This window comes from Rhinoderma darwinii, chromosome 1 (genome assembly GCF_050947455.1).
Source record: "Rhinoderma darwinii isolate aRhiDar2 chromosome 1, aRhiDar2.hap1, whole genome shotgun sequence".
NCBI classification, from domain to species: Eukaryota; Metazoa; Chordata; class Amphibia; order Anura; family Rhinodermatidae; genus Rhinoderma; species Rhinoderma darwinii.
In genome coordinates, this window is record NC_134687.1 from 320233504 (window position 1) to 320251586 (window position 18083).

Below are 18083 nucleotides of genomic sequence, written 5' to 3' on the forward strand. Positions count from 1 at the left end.
CGCAGCGCGTTGCGTAAAACGCACAACATGACCTTTCTTTGTGCGCTGTTCGCGCATCACGCACCCATTGAAGTCAATGGGTGCGTGAAAACCACGCATGCCGCACGGAAGCACTTCCGTGCGAACTGCGTGATTCGCGCAACAGCTGTCAAACTCTGAATGTAAACAGAAAAGCACCACGTGCTTTTCGGTTTACAAACATCCAAACGGAGTGTCATAATGATGGCGGCTACGCGAAAATCACGAAGCCGCGCATGATACACACGCAGCGGTTTAGTGCCTTTTGCGCACGCAAAACGCAGCGTTTTTTGCGTGCGCAAAACGCACACGCTCGTGTAAATCAGGCCTTAATATGAGGCACATAGAGGTTAAATTCACACACCTCGCTCCTTACGTTAATAAGTGAAAAGTTTATTTTCGTTTCAATGATTTATTGAATTTTTTGTAAAGAAATGTACAGATTTTGAACATTACATTTTCTTAGCTCAAATTACATTTAGACAGGTTGATAATACGTTTATCATATGTATAAAACATCCGCATATATAATATCAACTCTCGTTTATATTTCAGAAAATGCAGATAAATCACATGAGTTCCAGTATGAAAAGTTTATTTTAATATTTTTATAGCGTACACCTCATAAAGGACGCAAAAAAATTTGTTGTGCAGGTTATTACGGCTGCGCCAATGCAGAATGCGTGTATTGAGCTTTTTTTTTTTCATTATCAGATTTTTATTTGCAAGTTTTCAAATATAAAAGATAAAAACAAAATGTGCACAAATCAAGATATATAAAGCAATGACAATAGCAAAACAAGTACAAGTATTAAAAAAAAATAAAAAAATTAGCAGATACAATGCAGCCCTCGAAATCCGCACACATAAATGGCACATTATAAATTCAGCACGGGGCAAAAATGCGTAAAGTATCAAAAAATATGTACAAAGAAAAAGAATGGAATAGGAATGTAAGAGAAAGAAAAATATGATAAAATAGAAGGAAATTAAAATGAAAGAGAAGGAAAAAAAAAAAACACATGTGAGGGGGTATGGCAGAATGAAAGTATACAGGAAATGAGAAAGGAGAAAAGCCAACCCGATTCCAGATGGAAGTCTCAACCCAAAGAACAGTGCGCATGTCAGAAAACCGACATGATTAATTTCAGCCCAATTGGGTAGCAAAGTGTGGAACCAATTTAAAGGAGGACCATGCTTGCCAAAGAAGCATAGTTTGAGCGGAGTGTTCTCTTATCTTCCATCAAAGATTCCAGTCTATGAAGAAGGTCCATCTCAACCACCCATTCTTTGATCGTGGGGGCCTCAGTAGACTTCCAATGTCTGGGGATGACCGTTCAAGCCACAGTCAGGAAGTGTCGAAGTCGTCCCCTTTTTATCACAGGTAAGGGGCCAGGGATCAGAGATAAAAGAGCAATCTATGGAGTGGGTACCATGGGAGATCTCTCAACCAAGGCATAAATATCAAATATAGCCTTCCAGAAGGACTGTAAAACTGGACATGACCACCAAATATACAGCATCGTTCCGGACTCCATGCCGTTGACAGACTAACCCCAAGTTCACTTTCCCAGGTGCCAACGTATGCAGGAGGCTGCTCTGCCGAGACTTCCAATAGGAGGGAATACATTGTGGATATGACTCGGCTAGGTACGGACGATTGGAGTAATATGAATTCAAACGTGGTATTTGTGAGCAATTGAAGCCCTCCAGGTAAGGCAGAGCGGAAAAATGTGGAAAGTTGAGCATATTCAAACCAAGAAAAAGAGAGAGTCTTCCCAGGACAGGTCCCACGCAGCTCAGAAAAAGAGGGTAGCCGTTCATTATCTGACAGAACCTGGCATAACAGAGTGTCAGCCGATTATTCTGGATTATTAAAGAGGGGACTTAAAAGTCTGGGTCTATGCGATAGACGTTTAGTCTGAAAGGGCCTATCCCAGAGAGTGAGGAAACGTTGGGTAAGTACTGGGAAAGTAGAAAGGGCCGGTCTATAAATCAGGCAGAATCCATGGCAAAGACATGAGGAAAATTGCAGCAATGGTCCGTTCAATCAAAACCCATTGTTTGTTAGAACTACCATTAAACTAGTCCACAACTCGCATGAGAATAGTGGCTTGGTGGTATAAGAAGAGATCAGGAACTCCAGCACCCCCTTTTAACTTTAGGCGAGACAAAGCTTTCCTATTTAGGCGTGGCCTCAGAGTGCCCCAAACAAATCTATTAAAGGCACCTTGAATACGCTTATTGAACGTCCCCAGAACAAGAATAGGGTCCGTCTGAAATAAAAATAGGAAGCGTGATACAATATCAATTTTGATGACGTTCATACAGCCAAACCAGGCGAGGAATTTGGTCATAGGATTGTCTTTGAGAGTAGGTTGGAGAAGTGGAGAAAAATTAAGAGAATCTAAAACCCCCGGAATCTGGACCCCTAAATATTTAATCGAGCGCGACTGCCATTTAAATGAGGACGTTTTTAGGCAATTCAGCAGAGAAATAGGTGGAGAGATGTTTAGGGCTTCCGTTTTCATATAATTCACTTTAAAATTGCTTACTTGGCCAAACCTCTCGAACCCACGTATGAGGACTGGAAAATAAATAGTAGGGTTTGTAACAAACAGTAAGAGGTCGTCATCGTACAGAGACAGTTTATGGTGAGCCTATCCCATCCTAATCCCAGAGATATCTGGAGAATTACGTGTAGCGGACTCTAAATGTTTCATTGTAATGACCTAAAGCAACGGGGATATGGGACAACCCTGTCTAGCACCATTCAGTATCGGTAAGGAGGGCGAGAGCACACCATTAACCCTTCCCGTAGGCTTCTGATAAAGAGAAAGGATCCGTTCTAGCATTATGGGGCCAATTCCCAACTGATGGACAGACCGCAAGAACGTCCAATGTACACGATCAAAAGCCTTCTCTGCATCTATGGACACTAAATACGTAGGGAACAACATTTTGCTTACACAGGACATCAATAAGATGGTCTTATTAGTGTGGTCTCGAGCCGCTCTACGAAGAACAAATCCTGCCTTATGAGAACGTATAACCCGTGGAAGGAGTGGGGCTAACATATTAGCAATAGCTTTTGAACAATGTTTAACATCTACATTTATCAATGAAACTGGGCGAAAATTCTAACAAATAGAGGGATCCTTTCCTGGCTTTGGGATGACTAATAGTTGCCAGAGTTTGTGGGGTGAACAGGGTCGAGGTAGAAACTGAATTAAAGACCCTGGTCATAAACGGATGGAGCTGTGGAAGAAATGCTTTGTAGAAAGAGGTCGGGAATCCATTCGGACCTGGCTTTTACCAGCTGGAGAAGACTTAACAACAACAACATCTACTTCCGATTCGGAGAAATCCCCACTCAAGGAATAGGTCTCCGTAGCATCTAGGTAAGGCTGTATCAGAAACATACGAATCTACATTGCGCTAAAGGTCAGAAGGCGACATGTCCGCCAGGGGACCCCTAAGGTCATATAGGGAGTGATAATACTCTCTAAAGACACACACAATCTCCTCTGGTTTATGCCTTGGTTTCCCAGATATGGTTTTGATCATGGGAATAAATGATTGAGGGGCTCGTGGATGGAGCGATCTAGCTAAAGCTCTACCACATTTATTTGAATATTCGTAGAAGTAGCGGCAACAACGATCTCCATAAGAGGCGTGAGCCTGGTCGAGTAGGTCCCGCAAGGAGTTTCGAGCTTCCATCAACTCAGCCAAAGTCAGGGAGAGTCGAGTCTGCTTATGTTTCGATTCGAAGTCATGTATTTGAGACAGTAGACGTTTGATTGCAGAGGCTTTTTCTTTGTTCAATCGGGCTCCCTGTTGTATAAACGTGCCATGCAAAACGTTCTTTAATGCTTCCCATTGAACTGGGAGAGAATTAGAGTCTGAAGCATGGTGATCGAGAAAGTCAGCAATGGATTGCTTGATAGCAACCTGACAAACTGAATCCCTTAAGAGATTCGGATTTAGCCTCCAGTACCACACTAGTGTCTGGAAGAGTAAGGGAAAGAAAGACAGGCGCGTTATCTTCCCAGATCATTAAGCTAATCAGAGATTCAGGGGTCCACGAGAGTAAATGATGGCTAATGAGGAACAAATCAATCCTACTGTACATTTCAAGGACCGGAGAATAAGAGGTACAGTCTCTCACCTGAAGATTAAAGGAACAGTGTCACGAAAAAAAAATTTTTTACATCAGTTTGATTTTAGTGTTTTATTAAAAACTTTTATATTATGTGTGTGTTTGTGTTTTACTTTTTTTTATTTTTTCACTTTTTCTTCCCTATGGGGGCTGCCATCTTTTTTTCCATTTCTGTATGTGTCGATTAACGACACATACAGACATGGAATACGGCAGCTACAGTCCCATAGTGAATGCGAACGGGGCCCGTTCCATCCACTATGCTGTACGCCGTCTACACTATGCTCCCACACAGTCCAGGTTGAACTGTGCGCCGTCCGGCGCCATTTTCCTGTAGACCGGAAGTCGCGGCCGGACAGTAAGATTACTACTTCTGGTTGCGGCTTCCGTACTTGTGCACTTGGAGCGGCGGTAGCAGACGGAGCGGACGGACCGGAGGGAGCGGCGGCGGCGACTGGAGCAGGTAAGTTATTTCTATGTATGTAAGTGTTTTACTGTGTGTTTACTAGTGTATGTAAACCTACTACACTGTGTGTTAGCTCAAAAAATGGCGACACACAGTGTAGGAGGTTTGACCGTTCAATCCCCTCGTTTCTCCCGGCACTAGCCAGGATAAAGGAGGGGGGGGGATTCTGAGAGCTCACTAGAGCGAGTGAGTATTCTCAAATTTTGCAGGATAAAGCAATGTGGTTGCTTTACCACATGCAATGCTGCAATTTTGGGAATTGCTCCATCTAGTGACCAGCACTGGGAAATATTATAAATTAGAATCTAATTTATAGTATTTCCTGACTCGTGAAAAAAAATAAAATAAAAATTAGAACAATGTTTATTCACCTATACACTAATTGTTTAACTAAAAAAAAAAAAAACATTTTTTTCTAGCGTCACATTCCCTTTAAGGATTCACCAAACATCCACCAACTGTAGAGAAAGAGCTTAGATTTCAGAGCACACAATTGAGAAACAGACGGGGGACCTGCCCGAGGATGAGTCAAGCACACGATCCTTGGCAAAATTAAAATCCCCTGCAGTAATCAAAAAGCCTTCAGCAAATCCAGATAACTCCTGCATACGCACGCGACTGGTACGGATTAGGTAAATATAAATTAGCAACAGTAAACAGCTTCCCAGAGATAGAGTTTCAGAAACAAGAAACCCCCCTGAGGATCTCAATGTGTTGCTACAATAGAGATCGGAAGGGATTTATGGATAGCAATACTCACTCCTCTAGATATTGCATCAGGGTTAGTACTAGGAGACCAGTGTGTGAAGTATCTATGCTTCATGGCCGGAACAGGAGCAGTCCTAACATGGGTCTCTTGTAGGAGTAGAATCTGAACAAGTTGTTTGTGCATATGATACAGAACCGGAGAGCGTTTCTCTGGTGTATTAAAGCCACGTATGTTCAATGAGCAAAGCGTCGAGAGAGACTAGAAAGAGAATAGAATCACAACAGATGGCGTTCCAGCCCCAGAACTACTAAGTTCAGGGGGAAGAGAAAAAAAAAAAAAAGTATCAAGTGTTTGAATGAACACGTCCTAATGTGGGGTCGACTGGACAATAGAAGAAGGATAATCTCAACCAACTTCCATATGCCCAATAGCAAAATAAATGTAACACAAAATCGCATAAAAGTCAGAGTGTATCAGAAGGAGGAACAAAAAGGTCTCACCCCAAAGATAATTAGGGACCCCAACAAGCATTAACTTACGAGGAAATGAAATGTATTAAACAGTAAAGAAAATAATAAATCCATAGCTAACAGAGTAGAAAGAACATATACAGTCCATGACACCCACCTCAGGAGGCTATCAAACCGCGCAAAACAATGCAATAGGAGTTAAGGGACGGGGAGCAAAGCAGAAACAGTATTCCTATAAACCTCAGAGCAAATGTAAACTATTCAGTAATTCCTCACCAAAGAGGAGTTAACCATGGGTCGCATGTATCCATTCAGATGTAGATATGATTTTGTGATGTACAAATACATACTCCCCTATGGGGGGGGGGCTGGGGGGGGAATGGCAAGGACCGACACGGTAGCATAGTAACGACAGTAAGAGCACACTAGAAATATACATAATGTGTCAGGGAGAAACCAAGTATACTTGGTCGGCGCTATAAGGGGGAAGAGGCACAGGAATCTACAATCTCACGAAATTAGAGGACTAAACTACATCCACACACTAACAAATGTTGAAGAGGCTCTGTCACCACATTATAAGTGCCCTATCTTGTACATAATGTAATCGGCGCTGTAATGTAGATTACAGCAGTGTTTTTTTATTTAGAAAAACAATCATTTTTGACAGAGTTATGACCTATTTTAGTGGGTGTTGTGGAGAGAAGTGTATGACGCTGACCAATCAGCATCAAACTTCTCTCCAGTCATTTACACAGCACATAGTGATCTAGCTAGATCACTATGTGCAGCCCCATACACAAACATTAATGTTACTCAAGTGTCCTGACCGTGAATAGACATCACTACCAGCCAGGACATGTCTATTCAGAATCCTGACACTTCGGTAACGTTTGTGTGAGACTTACAGCACAGCAAGCGTAATCTCGTTTTAAATTACAGTTTACAGCGTAATCTCACGAGATTACGCTCGTCTTGGTGTAAATCTCACACAAACGTTACCGAAGTGTCAGGATTCTGAATAGACATCACGTCCTGGCTGGTAGTGATGTCTATTCACTGTCAGGACAATTGAGTAACGTTAATGTGTGTGTATGTGGCTGCACATAGTGATCTAGCTAGATCACTATGTGCTGTGTAAATGACTGGAGAGAAGTGTAGGACGCTGATTGGTCAGCGTCATACACTTCTCTCCACAACGCCCACTTGGTCAAAAAGTAAAAAAGACGCCCAGTTGTCCATTAAGAAAATCATTAGCATAAAGCTAAAATAGGTCATAACTCCGTCAAAAATTATTGTTTTTCTAAATAAAATAAAAAAACACTGCTGTAATCTACATTACAGTGGCAATTACATTATGTACAAGATAGGCCACTTATAATGTGGTGACAGAGCCTCTTTAAGTTACGGTAGATACAAGTCTCATAGTAATTAAAGCCACCAAGTTAGCTGTTATATAGAACACTCCTGAGGGAAACTGCGTATACCGAACAGATTAAGAGCAATTCACATATCCTAGAAAAAGGAAAATGCATAAATATAAAACATGTAAATTACACCTACAAAACCCAGCAGAAGCCCTATTGTGTATGTGAAAGGGGGCAAATAGGATTACCCCCTCACACATACACACAACGTCCCACATACACATCTCCACACTTCCGCTCTCTTATCGATTGAAAGAACGTTAGCCAGTAAAATTAAATAAAGTCACAATATTATTCAGGAGCATCAGTACACCAGCCTAAGTCTGTGGAGGGCAGCTCCATATATAGCACAGGAAAATACATCAGTTCTGTGCAGGTCTGTCGTCCAAAATAAATGAGAATTCCCCATCTATGATTACCCAGTCTCCTTCTGCAAAGAGAAGATAGGATTAAAGGGGGGGTGGACCCCACTTTAAAGCTAGGTATCGCCAGAGACAAAAGAAGCAGTGCCCAAGATACATTATAAACAATACACACACAAACCTTATCCGGTCAAACTTGAGACCAATATATGAAACAGGCTAACTGGAAGAAGGATTCATACAGAGTTAAACAATATAAACATTCAGCAATACTACTGAAGAGTTAGGAAGAGTATCCTACCAGGAGACAAAGGCGGGTGGTAAGTTGAAGGTCAACTCATGCATGGCCAGCCAATACGAGTCGACTGGAACAGCCCACTTAATAGTAGGCAAAAAAAAGACTAACTCAAGTAATGCGGTTAGTGCTGTTCATTCACAGGCAAGGAGAGAAAGTCTTCCAGGTAAGTGGAGCAGCTAAACTCAGGTATCAGGACGAAGCACACATGCAAAGTCATGGTTCCATAGAGGCAGGATCAGAAACGGTTGGGACCGGAGATCTCCTACGTCTAGGGAGATTCGAAGGAGCACCATTCCACTGGTTCCTTAGAGACATCCTCTGCAGTAATGGCGGGAAAAACTGCCCTCCGGGATGGAGATAGGTGGTAAATCCAGGGCAGCAGAGAAATCCAGGATATCTTCTGGAAAGTAGATGGAATAGGTGGTGGAGCCCTGTCGGACTTGCAAATGAAATGGATACCCCCATGAGTAAGGAATATCTTTTTCTCGGAGAGCTAGAATAATGGGTCTCAATGCCGTCCGTTTAGCCAATGAAGTACGTGATCTGCCAAAAGCTGTACAGGCGCTCCATCAAAGTCCAGATCCCCTTTATTGCGGGCTTGGCGCATAATACTTACTAGGACTTGAAAAAAAATTGACTCTGCAAACCACATCATGTGATCTGGCGAGGTCTGTGCTCCGTGGACCAAGGGTGCGGTGGGCTCTGTCAATCTCCAACGGGGAATCAGCAGCCTTATCCAGCAGTATATTAAATATGCCCGTTAATGTGGGTATAAGATCTTGGGGTCCGGTGGCTTCTGGAATGCCCCTGACTGATATTATTCCTCCTATTTCTGTTTTCTGCATCGTCAGCCATATCAAACAGCAATTGAATATGTGAAGAGTGCTGCTCTAATAAGAGTTGCTGCGAGTCCTGCTGTTGCCAGAGCTCTTGCATTTTAGTGTCTATAACCCCCACTAGCCTGTAAATGAGAGAGGTCTTCCTTCAGGGAACGAATGGGTTTTGCATACTGCCTCAAGGCCGGAAATGTAGCCCCCATGTCTGTTTTAGTGGGAATAGCCGCCATTTGCGTTTTAAGCGCCACCAGCTCTGGTCGCAACTTCACAGCTGGGGAGAGGGCAGGAGGAAACTCACCCCGTAGAAGTAGAGGAGGAAAGTCCTGAGACCGTGTTGCTGAAATCAGCAGCAGGATGTATATTAGCCATCGAGACACTCTGGTCCGCCATGTTGGATTGTCAGGTCTGAGAGTGGGTCGGTAAAATAGTGCGAAATACCGCTCCTCGTCCTGCTGTTGTCACTTCTCGCAGGTGTCCCGGGTTTGATACGCATTCTTCTTCGAATTAGAGCGACGTGAAGGCAAATTAGATGCTATTAAATCGGGCTGGAAGTCAGTTAGGAAGCAGGAGCTCTCACAACACGCGTCTCACCAGTGCCATAGCCAGGCCACGCCCCCTATTGAGACTTCTTTTAATGTTTATTGTAAAAAATGTGTATGTGTATTTATTTTTATTGAACATTACTTTGTTTTTACTTTATTTTTAAACTTTAATGTACTGGCATACATCTATATGCCAGTACTTTAGCCTGTGCACGGATAGTACACAGGCAGTTAGGACATACTTAAGTATGCCCTATCAGGAAATATGCTGAGAGCCATAGGGTCCTTCAATTGACCCGGGGCTGTCTGCCTATATAGGGTATGTCCCTCAATCGCGTCACGGGGAAGCGTCACATGAATCCCCTGTGACGCGATCCAAGGGGCACCCCCCCTTCTTTTTCCCCTAGAATGCTGCTGTCAGCCCCTATACATTCATGTGTTACAATGCTAAGCTGTGCAACGGCACAGCTTAGTATCGAAATACATGAAATAACGGTATCTAACCGTTTGAGTGTGCACGGCATCTAAATAGAAATAGGGATGCATGATGCATCAAAATATCGATACTATGTGTGATGCAACTCAGCCGGTCTCCTGCTTGCGTCAGTTTTTACACAGCAGGTAGTAAGGAGCAGTATCTTATAGAAATACACTGGACTCTCTGCACACAGCACTCAGATAGTAAAGACAGTCAGTGTGAGTCACGGGAGTTTTATAACTCTGAAGCTAATCATTGTATGGACTCGCCCATCATATCCCCGCAGTCCTGCTTGGTTAGGGAAGAAATTATCCCTTCAGCAGCACTATGCATATATAGAGGAACAAGGAGGGTGGAACTGGGTGGGGAGGTGTCTCAGAGCAGCCAGGAGGGATTTAAATGGTGGGGATGCAATCCTGTAGTTCAAAGGAAGTCAGACACTAAGGAGAAAATGACCTCCTGTCTACTCGTGACAGCATTGGCTATTGTGGTGGTCAGACTGAGATCACGACACAGTTGCCCATAATGAAAGGGTTCAAAATATCACTGAGCTGGGACGAAACAAATGATACCACTAGAATATTGCTGGGAAGTTAGAATATGTGTAAAAAAAAAATTGCCGGAGTGATTTTTTGAGCCAATACGGTAATACAGTAAATTTTCTCACCTTCATAGATTCAGAGTAGAGAATATACTCTCTCAGCACTGGCAGGAAATCATCGGTCATATCTTCTGTGAGCTCCTCCAGTGCTGTACTGCAGTTTCCGATGCAGGCGGACACTCCCTCCAGGGGCTCACGCAGCTCTCCTTCTACAGCACTCCAAGTAGAATAGACTGGGCCGTACTCTCGAAGTTCCACCAGGTATTCTAATATAGGACGTTAAGTCAATTAGAGACTTCTACAATTATTATTGTAATCCAAGCACCCTTAATACAACATTGAGGTATGAGAGGATAGAAAAGAACACAAGTTTGAGGGTATGTTCACACGTGTGGTATCTGTCATAGGTCTTTTTCAGAGGATTTCTACCACAAATTAGCCACATTGTAATTCAATGGGGCTAATCTGAGGCTTTTGAGTGCAGAATCCATGCCAACAGTGACCATGCTTCTGATGTTAATATCTGCAAACTTATTTTTCTACATGTCAGCAGATTTGATCCTCAAAGTGTGAACATGGCCTTAGAACAATAACAATACAAAATATAATACTTTTCTGGGCATTAACAAACATTTAGTGAAGTCACTCTTCTTGCAAAGCTGAGCATAGACACAGTGGTTACATGTTACAACCAATATAAACATTAGCTTGTCCCATTCAAGCGAATATGCTCTACAGTGTACAGGCACACCCAGGATTTCATTACACTAGAACACATAGGGGAGAATTTATTAACCTTTCTACTGCAGGTTTCTGGCGTAAAAAAGTTGCATAAAGGCCAAAAAGTCACAATCTGCATTGAAAATTGCAACTTTTGAGTATTTCACGTCGACCTAGTTACTTCTAGTAAAAGGGATGTGGCTTACCAAACGGGGGTCAGGCCACCACGGCCCGACACATTTATTATAATTTATGCCCGAAAAGCATAGTAAATGATAGCGGAAATCTACGGTCATAGCTGGCGTAGATTTCACTCTGAGAGGACTAGCAAATTAGAGGTCCATGCCAAGCCCCCCTACCTTGCCCCATCGGACAATAATCATTTTTTATATAAAAAAATGTTATGTATGCTCCCCTCACTTCTCCTTGCCAGCTCCATCAGCCTGCGCCAAGCTCATACGGACTGACACCTGGCAGCATCAGGACTGACACAGCATTTAGGACATTGAGTTCCTCGTTTCATATAAGGCCATGACCCTGCTCGGTGTCAGGACCTCTCATGCAGTATGCTGAGGAAGCCTAAGGAGACCCGAAAGGGAAAAGCAAAAGAAGAGATGAGCAAAATTTTTTCTTCATTTAATGTCCGATTAGGGCCACCTTTTTAGCAAATCTGTCGCATTTTACTCCAGCAAAGCACTTAGACTGGCACTGATACTAAGACTGGCGTATGAGACACCAGCCTTAGTAAATCTGGCTCCATAGGTTCTGCTGAAATCCAATATAGTCTACAAAAAGACCAAAGAACAGTAAAGCTGTGTTCATAGTGGGCAGATCTACTGTGCCGATTCCACACTGAAGACCTGCAGGAAACTACATAGCAATGCAAGTGTATCGGATTTTAAAAACTTGTTGCAGAATTTGATGTGGGAAATTCACATCAAAACCACAGATAAATGCAAGTAATTATGTTCGTAAAAATCCACCCTTATTATATTATATTTATGCAGATTCTACATTTTAAATGTAAAGATAGGTGTGGATTATATGTTGCAATTATGAAACAATTCTGAGATGGAAGCACAAGATAAATTGACATGTTGAAGATTTAAAAATTTGCACCGCAGGTTAATTTACGTGCGGAAAGATTCTGCAATGTGTAGAGGAGATCACTTGAATTATGTTTTTTTTTTTTCTAGTAATGTATTACGCTTCGGATTTTCTGTATTCAAATAATATGCATTGTGTGCATGGGGCCTAAGAAATAGGTTTCTAAAAAAAATAAAAAAGGAAATGCAGTTAATACTATCTTATCCTGGTTAAATGGAGTATTCCACTTTTAAAAAATTAACGTTATAAGATCTGAGTATGTTATGCAGTACAACAATTCATTGTTTACTCCCAATGGATAAAATCCTGTCCATGGTCCTGCGATGGACACATGGCCTCCATCAGGGCGCCATCACCGCTGGTACTCTTGTCAAGGACCTGGCCAAATAAGAAAGCAGGGGCCCGGAGACCACCCTATCCACCGCCGCAGCTCAAAGTTAATTTGGAGAAAAGGACAGGCCCCATTATATTGCAGGGCCTGTTCCCTTCTCCTAACTATGGGCTCTTCTTCACAGGACTGATGCCAGATCGCGTCATGAAGTTATATGCACCGTTGCACATAACAGTGACGCTACCCAGCGTCAGTCCTGTAAATAGAAAACAAAACCAAAAAATATATATATACCAGCGTTAGACAGAAACGGGCCCAGCAATATAATGAGGCCCGTACCGTTCTCCAAATTAAAGGGGTTTTACCATCAGGGACGTTTATGACATATCCACAGGATATGTCATAAATGTCAGATAGATGCGGTTCCCACCTCTGTGACCTGCACCTATCTCTAGAACGGGGCCCCCTAAACCCCTGTTCTAGATTTGTGTTCCCGCTGACGCATGTGAATTCCGACCATGTAAGAAGAAAACAACGTAGCTCGCTGAGCTATGCTAATTCTGTAAGTCCCATAGAAGTGAGTGTCAGTTACGGATACAGCGTAGCGGTTTCTGTAACTGCCATTCACTACTATGGGAGTTACGGAAACAGCGTAGATCAGCGAGCTACGCGGTTTTCGTCTTCCATGTTGCATGTCAGTGGGAACACAGCGGTAGAACAGGGTTTAGGGGGCCCCGTTCTAGAGATAGGTGCCAGAGGTGGGACCCGCATCTATCTGACATATCCTGTTGATATGTCAAATGTCTCTGATGGGAAAACCCCTTTAACTTTGGGCCACGACTTTGGGCTACTCTCTAACAAGTGATGATCTTGATTATTGGAGAATGGCCAAAGTTGTACCCATCCATAAGAAGTGTAGTAAAGAACAAGCAAGTTACAGGCCAGAGAGATTTAACATCTGTAGTAGTAAAAACAATGGAAACTTTCCTGAAAAAGAGGATAATTGACCACCTAAAAACCAACAAAGCGTTTGACCCAAAACAGAATGATTGTACAAAGAGCAGTTAATATGAAACTAATCTCATTGACTAGGTCACAAAAGTGTTAGATGAATGTGGTGCCTTTGATATATCGCTCCTTGGATTTCAGCAAAGCTTTTGATACAGTTCCACATAAAGCGTTCATAAACAAGTTATTAATATTAGCACTTCGAATCCACTGAACTATCCAGGGATGCAGTTGACTAAAAGATGGATATCAAAGTGTCGTTGTTAAAAAGAGTAACCGTCATGGCTCCCGTCATGTGTTGACAGTGTCAGACTGTAGGAACACACCCCTTTGGGAAGGGGCATGGTAACACCCAATTGGCATAACGCAGAGTTCTTAGAAAATAGGTTGTAGACTTGTTTCACAGGGAATACAAGTATGAGAGGTCACAGGCGCTCTTTAATGGTATGCATTCTAAAGAGAATAGTTGCAAGTGGCGGACCCTTAACTTTTTAGTACGTTTGTAAGTGACATAGGTGGTTTGCTAGGTAAGGTATGCCTGTTTGCCAAGGACACAAATGTGTGTAATAGAATTGATATTCCTGGAGGTGTCTGTACCATGAAAAAAAGATTTAGCTTTACTGGAAAAATTGTAAAAACAATGGAAATGGCAGTTCAATGTTGTGAAACGTAAAGTAATGCACTTGGGAAGAAAGAATTCCCAGAGTCTCGTATTGGCAGTTCTGTGTTAGAAATCAGTACACCTCTTCTGAAGTCCTGGCTGACAGCCTCAAAATAATTAGACTTGTTATTTTATGAGGAACACAAGTATTTACTAAAACCGACATGTCAGGAGAGGTGATAGATCTTCTTTAAAACTGATCAGCAGGGACTTAAAGAACATAATTTTTATAGCATTGAGAATAGAAGGGAAAGGGAGGGACATGATAGAAACCTATAAATATGTTAAAAGTTGAAATAAGGTTCAGGAGAGAAGTGTTTTAATGAGACTAAACACCAGAACAAGGAGGCACAAATCTGGAATTAGTTGGTAGAAGGATATGAAGCAAATGTCGGAAAGTATTATTTAACTTAAAAAGTAGTAGATGCTTGGGAAAAACGTCCAGCAGATGTGGTTAGAAAATCAACAGTAAGTGTTTTTCAACATGCCTGGTATCCTAGGATAAAAATAAAATACAAGGGCAGACTAGGTGGGCCATGTGGGCTTTTTCTCCCATAAATTTTCTAGGTTTCTAACATACCTACTTCCTCCTTGATAATGCGTTGTGCTATCCGGTCAATGGTTCCAAGCTTCAGTGCAAACGTGTCCAAGTACTCTGTAATTGCTGAAAATTCCGGCGGTCGATTTCTCAGTTTGTAACCACTTGTTACGTATCTTACAGACTCTCCCATCTTGGAAAGCAAAGTGACACCCTGCTTTTTGTGGCTGTTCAGATCCTAGAAGACCCAAAAATAAAATTGGATTTATTATTTAAAGAGATACTTTCAAGCTTTTAGCACGTGATCGGTACATCGGTCTCAGCTGGTCAAGTAGTGCAAATGATCATTTCACAGGCTATCCCTGAATGTGTGTCCTTTTAACTTAGCCCAGGATTGGGATCCCTGTCTTGACAAAGAAGCCAATTTTAGCCCTAGTTTTCTGACAGATGGTCTGACGGATTATTTAACACAATGTGCAATTCATGCTCAACTAAAATAGATTCAAAAATACATAATGTATTGACAAGAGTAGCTTCCTTTATGATCTCTCGTATTGGAATAAGCTTTTGCATTTTTCAATATAAGTCAATCGAACACAGCACAGTATCAGCAGGTACCTGTATACCCTTTGAATGTGTCCAAAAGTTTATTTTAGGCTTTCATTATAGCCTATATATTTATTTTTACTAATTAAAACCAGAAAGTGAAACATTCTTTTTTTGTAATCTTTTTTTATTTTAGGTCTATTTTCTGCACATGATTATGGGGGCAGTCATCTTGCCTGAGCTTGTTCTGAACAACATTTAGGGTATGTTCACATGCAAAGTAAAAATGGCTGAAAATTACAGAGCTGTTTTCAGGGGAGAACAGCCTCTGATTTTCAGCCGTTTTTGAGCAGAAAACCAAAATGGCTCAAGAGGTGACATGCTCGTTTTTACGCACCGATTTTTAAAACAGCGTCGTCAGAAAACACCCCATCTGAACTAAACGCCGTTTTTTCCCATTGATTTCAATGGGGAGGTGTTGGTCGGCGTTTCAGTAGCGTTTTTCAAGGCGTATATACGCCTCAAAACACTGCGTGTGAACATACTTTTAGAAATAAGCTTTGTAGCAGCCACATGGACTGTAGGAAGCAATAGCCTGAAGCGAACCCATTCACTTCTGTAAGTTTTTTCGGACATGCTCTTTTATTGTGCAGGTAGGGATAGGAGTGGAGATGTGACCATCACCGATTGTCAATGGTGGATCCTGTGTTATCTTTCATTGTAATCCTGCCTGTGATGATAATGAGAACTGCTGAGAAATGATCTCTACAGAGCAGGAAGGGTCAGGTGTGTGTGTGTGTGTGCGTGTGTGTGTGCATGTGTGTATGTATGTATATATATATATATATACACACACACACACACACACACACACACACATTATACACACACACACACACACACACACACACACACACACACACACACACACACACACACACACACACACACACACACACACACACACACACACACACACACGTGCTACCTTTCAGTGTTATCCAGCCTTTGAATATGAGATGACTGCTGATACGTGATCTCTACAGAAAAACACGAACATACATAGAAATCACTTACCTGCTCCAGTCGCCGCCGCTCCCTCCGGTCCGTCCGCTCCGTCTGCTGCCCCATGTGCACAAGTCCGGTAGCCGCGACCGGAAGTAGTAATCTTACTGCCCGGCCGCGACTTCCGGTCCACAGGAAAATGGCGCCGGACGGCGCGCATTTCAAATCGGACTGTGTGGGAGCGGCGCATGCACCGTTCCCACACACACGGCGTACACCATAGTGGATGGAACGGGCCCCGTTCGCATTCCCTATGGGACTGGAGCTGCCGTATTCCATGTCTGTATGTGTCGTTAATCGACACATACAGAAATGGAAAATAAAATGGCAGCCCCCATAGGGAAGAAAAAGTGTAAAAAATAGAAAAAAGTAACACACAAATAAATATAAACGTTTTTAATAAAACCCTAACATAAAACTGATATAAAAAAAAAATTTTTGGTGACACTGTTCCTTTAATGACCAAGCCATTTTTTACGTTTTTCCATCGTCGCATTCCAAGAGCTATAACTCTTTTTTTTGCGTCGACATAGCTGTATAAGGTCTTGTTTTTTGCGGGACAAGTTGTATTTTTTAATAGCACCATTTTGAGGTACATATTATTTATTGATTAACTTTTATTAACTTTTTTTTGGGGGGGAATAGAAAAAAGCCTGAAATTTTGCCACGCTTTTTCGCGTCTTAAATCTACGCCGTTTACCGTGTGATACAAATAACACAATAACTTTATTCAGCGGGTTGTTACGATTGCAACGATACCAAATTTGTATAGTTTTTGTATGTTTTACTACTTTTACACAGTAAAAACGCTTTTTTTTCAAAATTATTTGTTTTTGTGTCTCCATGTTTGAAGAGCCGTAACGTTTTTATTTTTTCGCCGATGCAGTTGTATGAGGGCTTTTTTTTTTGCGGGAAGACTTGTCGTTTTTATTGGTACCATTTTGGAGTAGATGTGAATTTTTGATCACTTTTTATAACATTTTATTTAAGTCAGGATTCACAGAAAACAGCAATTTTTCCATAGTTTTTTATTACATTTTTTACGGCGTTCACCATACAGGTTAAATAATGTAATAGATTTATAGTGGGGGTCGTTACGGACGTGGCGATACCAAATATGCGTAACTTTTTAAATTTATTTTGGATTTTTAATAGTAAAGCATTTTGTAAGGGGAAAAGCTGGGTTTTTCATTTTTTTTCACATTTTTTTTAAAATTAACTTTATTAAACTTTTTTACTAGTCCCACTAGGGGACTTCACTATGCGATTCTCCGATCGCTATTATAATACACTGCAATACTTCTGTATTGCAGTGTATTACTGCCTGTCCGTTTAAAACGGACAGGCATCTGCTAGGTCATGCCAGAGGCATGATCTAGTAGGCATTCATGACAGGCAGACCTGGGGGCCTTTATTAGGCCCCCGGCTGCCATAGAAGACACTGACACTCGGCGATCGTATCGCCGGGTGTCGGTGGGAGAGAGAGGGAGCTCCGTCCCTCTCTTCAAAACCACTCCGATGCGGTGCTCGCTGTAGCGCACCGCATCTGAGGGGTTAAACATGCGAGATTGAAATTAATATCGATCTCACACGGCAGAGCAGGGACGCTCCCAGCCCTCAGCTGCCTCTAGCAGCCGAGAGCAGGGAGATTTGACGGCTCCCTGCTCTGTTTACTCATCCTAATGCAGTGCCGTAAAAAGGCATATGCATCAGAATAAAGCCCGTTAGTGGCCTCCGTTAA

General features: G+C 42.1%; 1 protein-coding gene across 3 annotated transcripts in view; it reads right to left on the minus strand.

The window, feature by feature from the left end:
- The window catches only part of SNX30 (sorting nexin family member 30), a 66851-nt gene that overhangs the window by 12727 nt on the left and 36041 nt on the right, over positions 1–18083 (minus strand). For all 3 annotated transcript variants that reach the window (XM_075825577.1, XM_075825576.1, XM_075825580.1), the window contains exons 5-6: positions 14774–14969; positions 10433–10632 (exon numbers count right to left, since the gene is read on the minus strand). In XM_075825577.1, the coding sequence (XP_075681692.1) occupies positions 10433–10632; positions 14774–14969 (396 nt within the window). The remainder of the gene's footprint in view (positions 1–10432; positions 10633–14773; positions 14970–18083) is intronic.